Genomic DNA, 14,589 nt, shown 5'->3' with positions numbered 1-14,589 from the left:
TGCTCCCAGGATGTGCCTAATTCTCAATGGCAGCCGATGCATCTTTAGTTCACCAAAATATTGGGCAGGAGCAGACGCCAGGCATGCACGCTTTTAGGCCGAACAGATTAGATATGTAAAAATTAGGAGTTAAAAGCTACCGAACTGAGGACATAATGTGAACCTTCCATGAACCGGCCTATTTCAGCTGCGACCCATTCCTGCAGGAACATCTGGTACTTCGCATGAAAGCACCGTGAAACATTCTACTTCTCCGTACTTAGAAAAGCTTGACCCAAGCCGGAGCTTGGCAGCCGCTCACAAACGTGCCCAATGGTGCTAGCGGACAATGGGGTTCCGACAGAAGAGGGGACGGGGCTCTGCTGAACAACGCGGGCTCGTTCGGAACCGAAGGTCTCCCCACGCCCCACACTCCCTCTCCTCCAGTCCCCATCCGCCGCGAGGGGCGGGCAAAACGGCGGAGTCTCCAGGCAGCCCTCCCTCGCTTCCTCCTCCAGCCTCCTCGCTTCCCACGGCGGAGGCTGCCACACACCGACCGCCGACGGGGCGGCGGCAGCAGCGGGCACATCGGTGCGCGGCGCCTCCGAGCGGCCGCGGGCAGCTCCCGACGGGCCCCGCCGAGCCGGAGGCGGGCAGCCGGGCTGTCCCTGCCCGCGGCGAGCGGAGGGGCGGCGGCCGGCGCTCGCCGCGGCTCTGGAGCGCCGGGGCGGTGCGGCCGGCAGGGGCGGGGCCGCGCCCGTGACGCGGAGCTCCGGCGGCGGCGGCGGGCGGGGGCTCTCTCGGCGCGGAGCTTGGGCGCTGCGGCCCCGGGTGCTTCGGCGGCGGCGGCAGCGGCGCTCCGGCCGAGGGAGGAGGTGCCAGACTCTGGCGTCGTGTGCGGTCAGCGAGGGGGAGTGGAGCGGCTGCTGAGGCGCCCGGAGGACGAGGAGAAGAGGGAAGAAGGGAGCGGGGAGCAGCGCCGCTTGGTCGGCCCGGCGGCGGTGCTGCTGCCGCCACTTCCCCGCTGGGCGCCCTCCTGCCCGCGAACTCGCTCCGCGCCCGGAAACTCTCGGCTCTGCTCTCAGTCGCGCCGGAGGGGTCTCGACACGGCTCTCGGCTCCGGCGAGGCGGGCGGGGGAACGAGGTGTGGGGGGCAACTTCTCGCACTTCTCCGCAGAAGGATTTGGGCCGCCCCGCTCCGGGGGCGGCAGCGCCTGCGGTCCCCGCCAAGGTGAGAGAACTTTCGCCTCCGATCGCGGGGCGGCGAGAGGGGCCCGGGTGCGCCGGCCGCGGCGGGAGCAGCGCGGCGGCGGCGGCGCCGGCCCGGCAGCCGCTGAGATGAAGCTGAGCCGGCAGTTCACGGTGTTCGGCAGCGCGGTTTTCTGCGTGGTGATCTTCTCCCTGTACCTGATGCTTGACCGCGGCCACTTCGACCACCCGAAGAGCCCCCGGCGGGAGGGCACCTTCCCCAAGGTGAGCGGGGCGGAGGCCGGGGCGCGGCGGGCGGAGGTGGAGGGGAGCGCGGCCGTGCCGCCAGCACCGTCCCCCGGCCGTGCCGCTGCCGGAGCGCCGAGGCGCGGCGGGGACGAGGCGCGGCGGCCGAGCAGGGCCGGCCGTGGGTCCGAGCAGGGCCCCCTGCGGGCGGCGCTGGTGCCGGCCCGGAGCGCGGCTGCGGCGGAGCGGGCACAGCCCGGCGCGGGGTCTGGCGGGGCTCTCCCGGCGGGACGGGACGGGCTGGGGTCGCGCTGCGGCCGTGGCGGCCCCGCGGGCGGCTGGAAGGGAGTGCGGGGCGTGCGCGGGCAGAGCGGAGAGCTCGGAACCTCAGCCGTGTCAACAACAGGTAGGTTTAGGGAAATGCTGACTTGGTGGCTGCTTTCCTTTCCGCTAAGCCGTGTTTGGAGCCATTGGCTGACCCGAGTGCTCCTCATGGTGAAACAGCGTAGTTCTTCAGTTCTTCACGTTCCTGTGTCGGCTGCGTGGCAGAGAAGTTTAAAAGCTGAGCGTTGTGGCTGTGTTCTGATAAGGAATGTTTGCCCGTGAGAAGAAACATGAATTTCAGAGAGGACGTAGTTTGCTGTGCAGTACGGCAGAAAACTGCTGGCTATACACAGCTGTGTGTTCTTATAGACAAAAACCCCCCTAAACTAACCCCAAAACACCAGCAAACCCCCACAACATAGAATACAAAGTTATAATCTATTTATGTTTACATGGTCCTGATTCTTATTTTCATTGGAAATAAACTGAATGAAAGTATATTTTAGTACTGGAGTGAGATTGCTAGTGAATAAAAGAACTCTAAAAGGTTAGTTAAAAAGTAACAATTATCTCTCTGTTATCTCTCTGTTAACTTGTTTTATTCAATGCAAAAGTAATAATTTATATAATTTCTTTAATGGTAAGGACCAAAACCTTGACTTAAATGTAAAGAAAGAGAGCAGATCTGTTTTGCCTTTATTCGTTCAAGTTAGAGTTCGGAGGTCAGCCTTTAGGTTTTGCAGGAAGGAAGGAAGAGAGGAAGAGGAGCAAGACAAGGCTGGCTACAGCAGCTGTATCTGTTCAATGTGTAACTCCAACAAGAGGGTAATGCCACATGCTGCTCTTGTAACAGCTAAGTACAAGTACTGCTTTGGGGATATAGGCAGAATGTTATGTGAGAAAATCACTTAATGTATCATTATTCCACCAGCTGAGTTTAATAGAGGTGAAGTATGGAACAGGAAAGCTCATCCATGGATGTTGTTTTTTACTTTTAGTGTTAGGTCTTGGGTTGGAATACTTGAGTGAACAAGGAAGATTTACTAGGCATGTTTTGTCTTCCACTGCCAGTGTCTTGCAGTTGAAGTTCCTGTCTGTTCCTGTCCTGCAGTGCAATCCTTGTCAGAGGTGTAACGTGGTCTTACCTCTTGTGACCACGGGTTTGGTACCTTAATCTGTTTTCAGGCCTATTCCTTCTAGGTGGTGTCATCAGCTAGAGACAAACATTTATTCTTTCATCTTTCTCCCTCCTCTTGGTCTTCTAGAACAGTCTGTCAGTGTTTACTCTTTTTGTCTTTTCAATGCCTAGATTTCTTTAAGGCTTCTGATTCTCACTGGGGAAACTTCTGCCTGTCATTGATCCTTCCTTTGGGTGAAACAGTTATCTTTTCTTTTGTTACTGCTTTGTCTTTTGAGGAAGTTACAGATGAAATTCATATGATTTTGTCATTTCCTTTTTCTTTTTGCTACGTCTGTGATAGAAATGTTTCACTCTGACACCTAGCAAATGCTTTCAGAGTTTTATAACATCAGTTTAAAATTAATGCAAAAGAAGCCTCCAGAAATATGTGAAAGAAACACTTTAACACTACCTCAGCTGACAGAAGTTTTTGGTGTCAGTGCAGCATTGCCAGAGCTCAAAGTACTCTAAGTGAAACTAGCCACACATTTAAAACCTTCAGGCTGTTTTTGTTTGTAAAGATTATGGCAGCAGACTGTCGATTTAAGAATGCATTCTCTTTTCTGATGACAAAGGTCAGATTTTTTAGCTTAGAAAAAGGAATTAAGACTTTTTTTTTGTTTTTTCAGATGTTATTGGTTTGATTTACTTCATACCTCTTTGATTTGGCAACATGCTTTGCTGTTGCTCTGTGCAACTGTGGTAACAACACACGTCACTTTTCATGTCCCGAAAGCTGCATGTTGATTAGTTTGTTCTTTCTGACTTACGTGGCTTACAATTAGATCGGAGAACTGGGTACTTCTGGAAGCAGTCCCTTGTTTAGCTTATAAGCATTTGCTATCTAGGTATTCTGTATGAATTCTACCTGAACAAGAGATAGGATTTTTCAGCTGGTGGTGCCTGTTGAGCTGTATTCACCTAAAGAGTAATGGTGACTAGTGCCAGTAGTAAAATAAGTTATTAGAACTGCTGCTTCATTTTTACACCATGTTTTTTTCCAAAGCAAGGTGCCTTCTCTTTGTGTGATCTGAAGGTACCTTCATCAGACTCAGTCTTCTTTCAGGCTCTCATTGTAGGCCAATGTAGTCAAGTGTCCTTACAGAACTGGCTTGCTAGTTTGAGAGTTCAGGACACCAACAAAAATGTCTTGCAGAAATAATTTTTGGGCAAGATCTCCCAAGATGGATGAATATCCATAGACAGATGGCTTTATGTTGTCTTTAACGAAATATTTTAGTGCTTTTCACTGTGATACTAAACAGAACTCACTGTCAGGGTTGGGACACAGCAGTAACTTTGTGTCTTCTTTGGTGTTTGTGTTACAAAAGCTGGTATCAGTAGTCAGTTTCACTGTGAGTGTTTGCCACAACTATCTGTGTGGCATCAAAGCAACAAGAATAGAACTATAGCTAAAGTGATTTATAGCCTTAATGGTGGAAGCCACTGTTAATTTAGGGGAAAAATAGGTACCTATAATACATGTAGATCAAGGCTTACTGACCTCTTCTCTGTAGTTTCTGCAGGTATCTTTGTGGATCCTGCCTGTTTGTCAAGTGTATATTTTTCTGGTGATGACCATGTCACATGCTCTATCTGAACCTGTTCCCAGCCATGCGATGCTCGTGTCTCATGGCAAATATCAGAATATGATGAGCCCTAGTGTCCTGTCTGAAGGCTAGGAACCATGTTACAGCACTGTGCAGAGACAAGCTTAGGTGCATTTTTAGGTTATTAGTGTACCAGTTGTCTGTTCAGATCATTGTGTAATATTCTTCTAGTTGAATCTAGTGGAAAAAGGACTGGGTATATTGTTTTTGTTAGCAATAATAAATTATTGTCTCAGAAATCTTGTGTGACTGCAGAGTTGAGGAAGGTTCAAAGTGGTGTTTAGTCCTATGACATTGCCTGTGCAGCAAGTGTCACATACAAGTGATGTATGGGGTAAATTGGTAGTTACTAAGTGAAAGCTACATTCAAATCAAGTCTGACAAGACATCCATAAGAAGATTACCTTGTAGAACTTGTGTTATTGTATAGAGATGAAATCCGTACCAAATACTGATAAACCCATATGAATCTATTCTGGATTTTGGGCTCATATAGAAGAATAAAAATAGCCTAATGGCTTGTGGGGTATTTTGATTCTGGAGTCTCATCTAAGCATGCATGGCTCATAATAAAAGTCCAATTTAAAAAAAAGGGGAGGGTTTGTTCGTAATAGTGTCTTGCATCAGAAATATATGTTCATTGTGTCTTATGATGAAAGTTATTTTTTAGTGAATTTTATGGCTAAGCAAGGGGAAACAGCATTGCATTGAATCATTCACTGTCACAACCTGACAGGTAATGCTTTGAACTTGAGCTTTTTTCCTCTAACCACCTTTTCACATGGCTTGGTTTATCTTTTATGGGACAATATCTCTGCATGATGTGAAATGTTGTTTCTGGAAATACATTTTTGAAAATCAAGCCTGCTGTGATTCTGGTAGGTAAATGGACCAGCACAAGGAATGCTTTATTTTGTCTTTATTATTTTCTTTAAACTTTATTAAAAGGCAAAGCTGAAACATACTGCAACTACCATGTTTATCATTTTCTTTTTCCTAAACAACTGTTATTTGAATAAGATCTCTTTGCTGCCTCTGTGTTTTCTTCCCCACTTCCCTCTTTGACCACCATTATTTGAAGCATACTTTCATCTCATGTGTGTTAACTGCTTTTGTGAACTCACTGATTGCACTCTATCAAAGGGAGGTGGTCAAGAACACTTCCTCACTTCCTCTATAAGTAGCTGGTAGCTGTCTTGGTTTTGTTTGGGTGGGGTGGTGTTTTTTTTTTATTTTTTTCTTTTTTTTTTTTGTTGTTGTTGTTGTTGTTGTTGTTGTTGTTGTTGTTGTTGTCGTTGTTTTGTTTTGTTTTGTTTTGTTTTTTGTTCCTGTGTTCTTCCAGCAAATCATTAAGTGTCCTGGCAGTTGGTACTGCTAAAGCTTCTTGATGGATTCATGCTTTCAAGGCATCCACACAATGCATCAGATGCTCCAACAAAAATATCAGAAGTGGTGGTTGTTCCTTTATGGGGTGTTATTTCATCTGAGTTAGCCAATAATTTGACAGGAGTACCACTTGGCCAAAATAGCAATCACAGTACAGCGGGGCAGGAAATTAGGACCAAATACATGGCAAAACCAGCAGAGTTCTCTGATCTGTGTGGTGAGCTTTCCTCAGGGATCTGCCGAGGTAGCCCTTGCCCTGCTGTAAGGCAGCTGTGCCTTCCGTCAGCCCCGAGTCTCCACTGGGCTTGTGCTTGGTAGGTACCATGCCCCACAGATACACCATACACACCTTTTCCAGCTAAAGCTTTGCTGTATACTTTGACATAGTGGAGTAGCTGAAATCAATTACTCACATGGAGTATGAATGCACATGTTTGGATGCTGGATGTTCTTAGTAACAGGTCGGTTTTCATGAGCTCATTTGGGAGCTTTCTGACCGTTGTTATATAACAAGGAACAGGACTTCTGTTTGTAGAAATACTGGAAGCAGCATGGTCAGGTATTTTAGGAAATGTTTGGCACTCTAAAATGTGAACAGTGGTAATTAAGTTTGTTCATCGTTTTGAATTACTCATTTTTTAACTTCTGAGCACTGAAAAACTGTGGGCACTTTTACTAGCATTCTTATGAGTTTTACATCAGAGGAGATTGAGTGTTGAGCAGAAGGAATCAATTTTTCTGGATTTGAAACATGTTGACTTATTTAAAAACAAACAAATTCCTATTAACAACACGTAGTAAGTTCACAATCTAGAGGCCTTTGAATGTCATGGAAATGATCCTGAGTGCAAATAATGAAAATCTAGGATTACTCCTGCTGAGTTTTTAGTACTTGGCAAAGGAGGAGCAGGTGCCTTTGTAAACATAATTACCGGTCAGTAACAATTCTTTGTTTTCCTAATGTTCACAGAGTGTATTTATTTTTGTTGCTTGCACATTTTTGTGTGAAGTTCTGCCTAAGCAGCAGTCAAGCAGAAGCTATTGTTAGCCTTCTTCAATCACAATGCTTAAATCTGGTGTGAAATGTTAAGCAAAGGTATATACATAGTTTGCAAAACAGTAACTCTTAACTGTACTTGAACACATCCTTCTGCTACCTAGAGTCATTGCCTAACTGAAATGTATAAATTAAACAGAGTGAGGTTTTCTAGTTTATTCTTACTTGAGCTTTTCTTTGTCTAACACATTGTTTTAAGTCTTGACTTGTTCAAATGAAATTAACCATTAATCAAATTCCTACTCTTAAAGGCAGATAAGTTTGGCTTCACTTTTGTACTGCTAGGCATTTACATAAAGATTCAGCATGGAGTAGGCGGGGGAATCAACAAGGAGATGAACACAAAATGTATCAGTAACAGTAGTAGTGAATGTTTTTCAGTTTAATTGACTTTAAATGAGTATTTCTAAATTTCTTTCTCCTTGCCTTCAGGTCACTAATGGTGGTGTCAAAACTAGTCCCTAACAACATGCCTTATATTTATCTCTGTAAATGGCATGAAATATAAGTCTGTTGTAATAGTACTTTAAACATTCTTGTTATTGCTGCCTATGGTGATAAAGCAAAATGTGGACGTATGTCAGCTTCTTAAAATTAATTTGTCAGGCTGTTGCATTCTTAGATCAGAATTTTGTCATTCTCTTAAGAGAACAGACATTTGTAGTTATTTAATTCAGAAGAATTCCAGTGTCTCTGTAAAGCAAGCTTTCTTAGAATAGTACTTTAGAGGTAGGAAATTACTGACAAGGTCTCTTATGTTCTTTTCATGGTCACAAACACACATAAGCCCTCTGCACGGATCAGCAAAGCCTTCAAACCTTGATTTGTCCTTTAACTGATACATTGTATACTTGTTTTTTGTTTTGTATCTTGCCTTAAAGAGAATACAGGCTGAAACAGTCTACTCAAATATTAAGCTTTGATGATACATCGGGTTGTATTTTTAACTTTTACCTGCTTGTTTTTTCTGTGCAGGAGGTGATCATTTAATTGCATATTTAGTATGTTCTGTTCACTGTACAATGCTCTGATAGTGAACAGAGAATGCCTCTTGGTCTTACCATCTTGATAAGCTAACATCTCATCAGAATTTATATCAAGATTTTGGCAAAGATAGCACAATTCCTAGAGATGTACCTGGATATAGTCACTGGTAAGACTATTATAAACTGTGCAGAAAACTGTTATAATGACTGCTGTTCAGTGCAGCCAGAAAATGAGACTTTGACTCCAGTTTCCTCACAGCTTACAGCAGTGAATGTGTATAGGCAATTACCTCAATTTCCACATACTTTGGAGAGCTCCATCCATTGTGGTACTCCACTTTCTTCACCATGATTCTTTGGTACGCAGAACGACTTTAATGCAGGACACTGGCAGCCCCTTTGTGGTCTCCTTTTTGTTCATGTGGGTGAAAGGGAGTGGGTTCTGGCTTGTTCTGAACCAAGCACTCAGTGGTTGCTGGCTGAATCTGGATGCAAATAACCCAATTCCACATGACTGTAACATCAGAAGTCTCTAGCCTGAATTTCTCCCTTGGCTACCAGTTTCCATGAGATCTCCTCATCTGTGGCCCTGTCATACTCCCTCTTCAAATATTTGAGCTAGGTATTTTTTCCTGCTGAAGTGATTACAATGGTCTGTCGAAAGCCACTGCATTTAGACTAGGAGTGTGCATTCAGTCAGGATATGAAAGTTCCAATTAGCATCTTTTCTGGAATGTATAGTGTTTAGGTAGGAGAAACAAAACACTCTCCACTTTCTGAGAATGAAACATGTTGGACTCTCGTTGTGTTACTGGGCTCCCCTCCTTGTGTTGGGTGTCACTGTGCTCCTTTCTGGAGAGTCCTTGCTGCAAATCAGACTAGTGTCAGAAGCAAACAGAGAAGGACAAGCAGAAGGCAGTGGGAAAGCAGGCTGCTTTGGAGTATTTGAGGCATGAAAACTGCTGAAGGCTTCAGAGTGACTGAAGCATAAGGAGCTGTTTATGTAGCTGATTCGTGTGGTGATAGTGGCAGGTTTCTCAGGGCAGCTGAGAGGTGTGGACACTTCTTGTTCCAAATGGGAAGAAGGTGTGCAGATCTGTGTTGCCTTCCCATGAGAAAGTTGTGTTGGTTAAGTTCAATCCTGTGTAACCACAGGGGTTGTGAACAGGTGTGCTGCTCATGTGATGCCATTCTCCTACCAAAGCAGCTGTAGCTACTTTCAGCAGATTTATTGGCACTTAGCCCTTGTGCTTCCTTTGCTCTGAAGTAAAAAGATTGGCTTTATTGCTTTTTAGTAAAACCTCTATTTACACATTCGTCAATATATGTAGAGAGAAATGAAAGAAACTTACACCAAAATTGTTACAAAATTTTTACAAACTTTTAAACTGGTTGTGTAGGCCAAGTGATTCACATTACTTTTCGTTTCCTTATGTTGAAACAAATATGTAGATTAACAGAGTATCCTTTAGTGTTGTTCACTTGGACTAGGTTACACTTACACTATCTCCGGTTTTCTGTGCAGTTAGGCATTTCTCAAAGTCTTGCGTCGAAGTTGCTTCTTTTCTGAGAAGACTTGATGCCATGAAATCATGGATAGTTCTGCTAACATTTATGCCTTGCATAACTAGTAAAGTTTTGCTATTCACTATCTACAAAGCTATGCAGAACCTGACATTTCAGACAGAATTGGTCAATGTAAAATTGGTACATCTCTGCTCAAATTAAAAAAAGTTTAAAGATCTCCCTACTCACCCTGTAATGTGTGGAAAAATTGAAGACTTAATTTAAAAAACCACTGTTGGAGTGCGGTTTTAGTAATGGAGAGGCTCTCTGTGCTTTATCTTTTAATTAGACCTATTTAGTGTTCCCTGTAACACACTTCTAATCTGTTTTTCTGGTAAGACAAGGTCTGTTACTAGCAATTAATAAGATCAAACAGCTTTGGGGTAACTTCAGTTTGGTACTGTTTGGCCTTGACATTTGAAGTCAGTTGCCTTCCTTTAAAAATGTTGAAACTGAATTTGTTTTCATCTGTTAAATTTATTGTTTTGTAGAGTTGCAGTGTTTTCCATATTCAGTTCATATTTTAAAATCATTTTACTATTGAGCAGGCAATGTTTATGTAATATGAATAAGAAGAAAAGGTGATTGTGCAATGAAAATAGACCTAGCTTTTGCATAATTGGGATCCATATGAAATTTTCACCTTGAGAATGCATTCCTGACATGAATTATTTTTATACTGAATGAAGACTGGGATCCATTTCTAGTCTGAGACACTGTTGTTTCTTCAAGTTAATTCTCATGGATCTGACATTTCACAAGAAAACACAAAAATATTTTGATGATCTCAAAATTATGATTCCCTGCAGTTTTAACTTGGGTATTGCATGAGGTCTTGGTTACATGTTCTTAACTGTAGCTTTTTATTTCATGCTTTGCATTCAAGTTGAGTTAGCACATGGCATTTTTAAAAGCTTTAGAAGAGAGGCATGATATATCTCATAGTCTCCAAAAAAGAGAGCAGGATTTTCTGTATTAATGTCCTCTGTTAGGTTCCACAATGGGAAGGCTTCGTAAGGATTTCTTTATCCAAATAACAGAAGATTTACCTCCAAAGTTAAAGTAATATACTTTAACAGGCTTCTGAAAATAAGTGTTCTATGTAGGCTGGAACCTTGCAACATACAAATTATTGCTGGATGTATGTAGCAATGTATGAAGTCCTCGATATTTGAAGGTCACCTGGTAACAAATTGCTATTTCTGGACAGGGAAGTTGGTTTACAAAAAAAATATTTTGTTACATAATAAACAGTAAACTGGTAGAACTTGTTATAGACTTTCCAAGATTTAAAGTATAATCAGTTAAATGAAAGGTATGTCTTAAAGATATGAAATGTGGCATGACTACCAAATATCTGTCTTCCAGAGACTGGAAGTATATGCTGATGGAAGGATCAATTAAACACTTATGAGGTTTTTTGTTTGTTTGTTTTGTTTTGTTTGTTTTCCACTGTCTGTCGTATTCCTGGAGAGTGTATAATTGGCTAGATAGATTTGCGGTGTATTCTGTGACCAGGTAGTTGACAGGCTATTGCTAAGCAATGTAAAACTCTTTTTGTGTTAAAAGATGTAAAATACTTCTACAACATACATGAATGAGAATAAAAATTTTAAACAGTTGTCTGATTTTATAGTTGTAGAAACAGTGTCGATAGTGGTGGGATAGGTGTGAACAGTGCTTTAGCTGTTTGCACACTTGATAACTCTGAACTATAGTCATACGCAGTGAAGCCGAGAATGATTTTTATGGATGGCAGCTGTACTGTAACTTCCTAGGAATCTGAAGATCAGAGCCTCTGTTGGGCAGCCTGTAAAGCCCCTATCAGATACTGTTTTATATATGTTATTTTTAGGTTGAGTGGTGTGGTGGTGTGTTTTTGTTAAGTTGTTGTGAAGTTATTTTCCCAGTGGATCATCCCTGTTTCCCCCTGATGTGTTTGATATTACCCAAAGTTTTCTCCTCCCTCGTCCGGTTGTCGTTCACTCCCCGGATCCACCTGTTACCTCATTGACATAATGTCAATCCACCCTAATCCCTGCCCCTTGTTCTAGAGGGCTCCCTGTCAGTCCTTGTTGTGCCAACCCCCTGCCTAAACTCCGGCCCGGGAACTCCCCTATTCCACAACGTCCCATGTAACCCTTTCCACTCCCATTGTCTTTCCTGTTGGTTGTCATATTTTGAGCCCCTCCTTAATCTCCTCCCTGTTGTATCCCTGACTGGTTGAAGAATTTTATCCTCTCCCTGTTCCTCCCCTATTTAAAAGACTCTGGGGCTGATTTTCTGAGGCTTTTCGCCTCTGCCCCCCTCGGGGGATGAACTCCTTTGAGAAGCACACCGATCCCAGATCCCAGACGCTGAACCACGGCTGCTGTTGGGAGCAGCCAGCCCTGCTCCGCACTCGGGTCACAGCCGCACCCGGGAGCGGCCGCGGCTGGCGCGGAACGGGTGCGGGGAATTTCTCCGGCAAGCCGCATCAGAGTGGCATAATAGGCTATCAGGCTTTGTGTAGAGAAACCTTTCTTACTTTCAAAACATCAGAGATATTGCAAGGGAAAACACTAATTTTACATAGAAATGTGCACACAGTATCTTTAACACAGCATTTGAAAGATTTTAGTCTGATTGTTTCTTTTGTGCCACCAGATGGCATGGGACTACAGTCTGCTTTTTTTTTCTTTCCAGTATTCCATCATCTGCATATTGATTTCTTCTTGTTTTCAGTTCATCAGTTTTATAAGTTTCTAGAATTTATCTTTAAACTATTGAGACTCTAGGATGTTGGTCCTACATCTCAATTAGCTTAATCTGGTTCTGTTGTCAAAATATATTTTTGTCCTTTTGGGAAGCAATAGCTGTCTGCCTGTGTGTTGCACTTTAAAACGTGTTACTGTTTTCAGGATGTATCAATCTAAGAAACACAAACAACAAGTAGTGGATCAGCACTTCACACAGCCCAGAAAATGTGGAGACAGACCAATAGGTTTAAAGAAATACTAAAACATATTGTCTGAAAATTACAAAGAACTTCCATAAAGGTAGAATTATAGTAATGACAGTTCAGAATCCAAAAAAACCGGTTAGTAGCTCTTGGTAAGGATTTAGGTTGGTGTTTGGTGGTGTGTGGGGTTTTTTTGTTTGTTTGGGGTTTTTGGGGGTGTTTTGTTTGTTTGTGTTTTTGTTTGGGTTTTTTGGGGTTTTTGTTGTTGTTTTCTTTTTTGTGTTTTTGTGGTTTTGTTTTTTGTTTTTGTTTTTCATTCCTGCAGGCTTTGTAAAGTCAAGAGAACTTGAAAGAGTGTACACATCCATTTTGAAAGGAGACCTACTTTGCTACAGTTGCTGAAAAGAAAAATGCAAATATTTCAAGTGTATTACTGTCGAAAGGGAAAAAAGTGTCACGTGCAGATGTTGTTTCTAATATTATACTGTAGTCCTAAGAAAATAAGGCAGTGGTGCTGGGAAAAAGTCATTAAAATCATAAGTCACAGAGTAGCTGTCTAGTGACTCAATGGGATTTGTGTTGAATGTAATGGTAAAATGTAGATGCCTGGAACTGCAGCAGCTTCTGCTGTTGTGACAGCTGCTTGCAGAAATATCTAATAATACGTTGTATATTTTGGGGTCTGAATTCAACTTCAATAATAGAAAGTGACTGGGGTTTTTGCTTCTTGTTACATTAAAGTCATTCTGAGGAAATAAAGAAATTACCGTTAACCAGGAAATATCCCTAAGATCATATTAAATAATCTGGCCTTTTTGATTCTGTAAAAGCTAGCACATTCATGCCTGATAAAAAGCACCCCTCAAATAATTTGGTAGGAGTGGCTAGTACATGAGCGGTCAGTAGCATTTTGAGGTGTCTTGTTTGCCTGTGCTCCCTCCCGCATTCCAACAATACATTGATTAGATGCTGTTAAATTGCTTTGTGGGATCTTCCTTCCAAGTCGCCCTGGAAGATGCGTTGACTTCTTTCAATTCACACTGCTGTTGTTCTGCAGCCTTCTTCCTCTGGAGCTCTCTAGAATATCTACAAAATCCTTTGGCAATTGGAGATTATCTTCTGGCTGAATATGCCATCAGCTTGATCTCTCTTCTCCAGGATTTTCTTGATGATTGTAATAGTCTAATTATACAGATTATTCCTATGGTCACGTGTTAAGAGATCTCTTACCCCCATGAAGTACTTTTGTTAATTTCTCTCCAACTTTACGCTGAAAAGTGGTATTTATTGAAATATTTTACATGTATGGGAAAAACCTGAAACGTTTACAATATCCTCTTAATCCCATCACAATGTTACTGACTTGTAAAAAAAATCACTTTCCGTTTGATGTTCTGATAGATGAAAAGTTCAGATTTTTGGAAATGAAAGACATATAAAAAGTTGAATTAAATATGATTGCCGCTTGACACTGTGAGACTTTAAAGAGTATCTTTGTATCATAGATGAAATCTTTTGCTGTGAATTCAAGTTCATAGAGGAAAAATGGATCTTTTGCTATTTTCTCTTGTACAGAAAAGAGGAAGTTCTGTGTGTTAGGTCAATTCCTTATTAGTTTGTCTTCATGTAAAATATAAAATACATATTTGAATTTTCTCTGTGATCACACAGTATTGTGAAATTAGGGTTTTTTGTTGTTGTTGGGGTTTTTCGGGGTTTGTCAAGATTTTTTCTGAGAAATAATTTAATTTTACTTTTTTTTTTCTCTCTCCCCCAGGGCCAGCTTTCAATATTGCAAGAAAAAATAGATCATTTAGAACGCCTGTTGGCAGAAAATAATGAGATTATTTCGAACATACGTGATTCTGTGATCAATCTGAGTGAATCAGTGAAGGATGGACAAAAAGATTCAGAGGCTATAAACTTCAGTCAAGGATCTCTTTCTGAGCTGTTCCCTTCTGCTTCAGTTTTGCTTGCAGTTGACTCTGAGGATTGTTTGTTTGCTTCAAAAAGTGGACGTCACAGTTCAGGTGTACAGGTAAGCAGTATGCCTTTCTCTCTGATTCTGCTGGAGTTTTAGCTGTCACAATGTGTTTAATTCTGAAAATGTCAAGTTGCTGCTAAAA

General features: G+C 42.4%; 1 protein-coding gene across 1 annotated transcript in view; it reads left to right on the top strand.

Moving 5' to 3' along the window:
• The first annotated feature begins 1,317 nt into the window (after positions 1–1,317).
• MAN2A1 (mannosidase alpha class 2A member 1) overlaps positions 1,318–14,589 on the top strand; it is a 120,254-nt gene continuing 106,982 nt past the window's right edge. Inside the window, exons 1-2 of the mRNA XM_063421882.1 lie at positions 1,318–1,452; positions 14,241–14,501. Coding sequence (XP_063277952.1) covers positions 1,318–1,452; positions 14,241–14,501 — 396 coding nt within the window. The remainder of the gene's footprint in view (positions 1,453–14,240; positions 14,502–14,589) is intronic.

The sequence above is a fragment of the Prinia subflava genome, chromosome Z (genome assembly GCF_021018805.1).
Source record: "Prinia subflava isolate CZ2003 ecotype Zambia chromosome Z, Cam_Psub_1.2, whole genome shotgun sequence".
Classification (NCBI taxonomy): Eukaryota; Metazoa; Chordata; class Aves; order Passeriformes; family Cisticolidae; genus Prinia; species Prinia subflava.
Note: the sequence above shows the minus strand (reverse complement) of the source record. Positions and strands in the feature narration are given on the sequence as shown.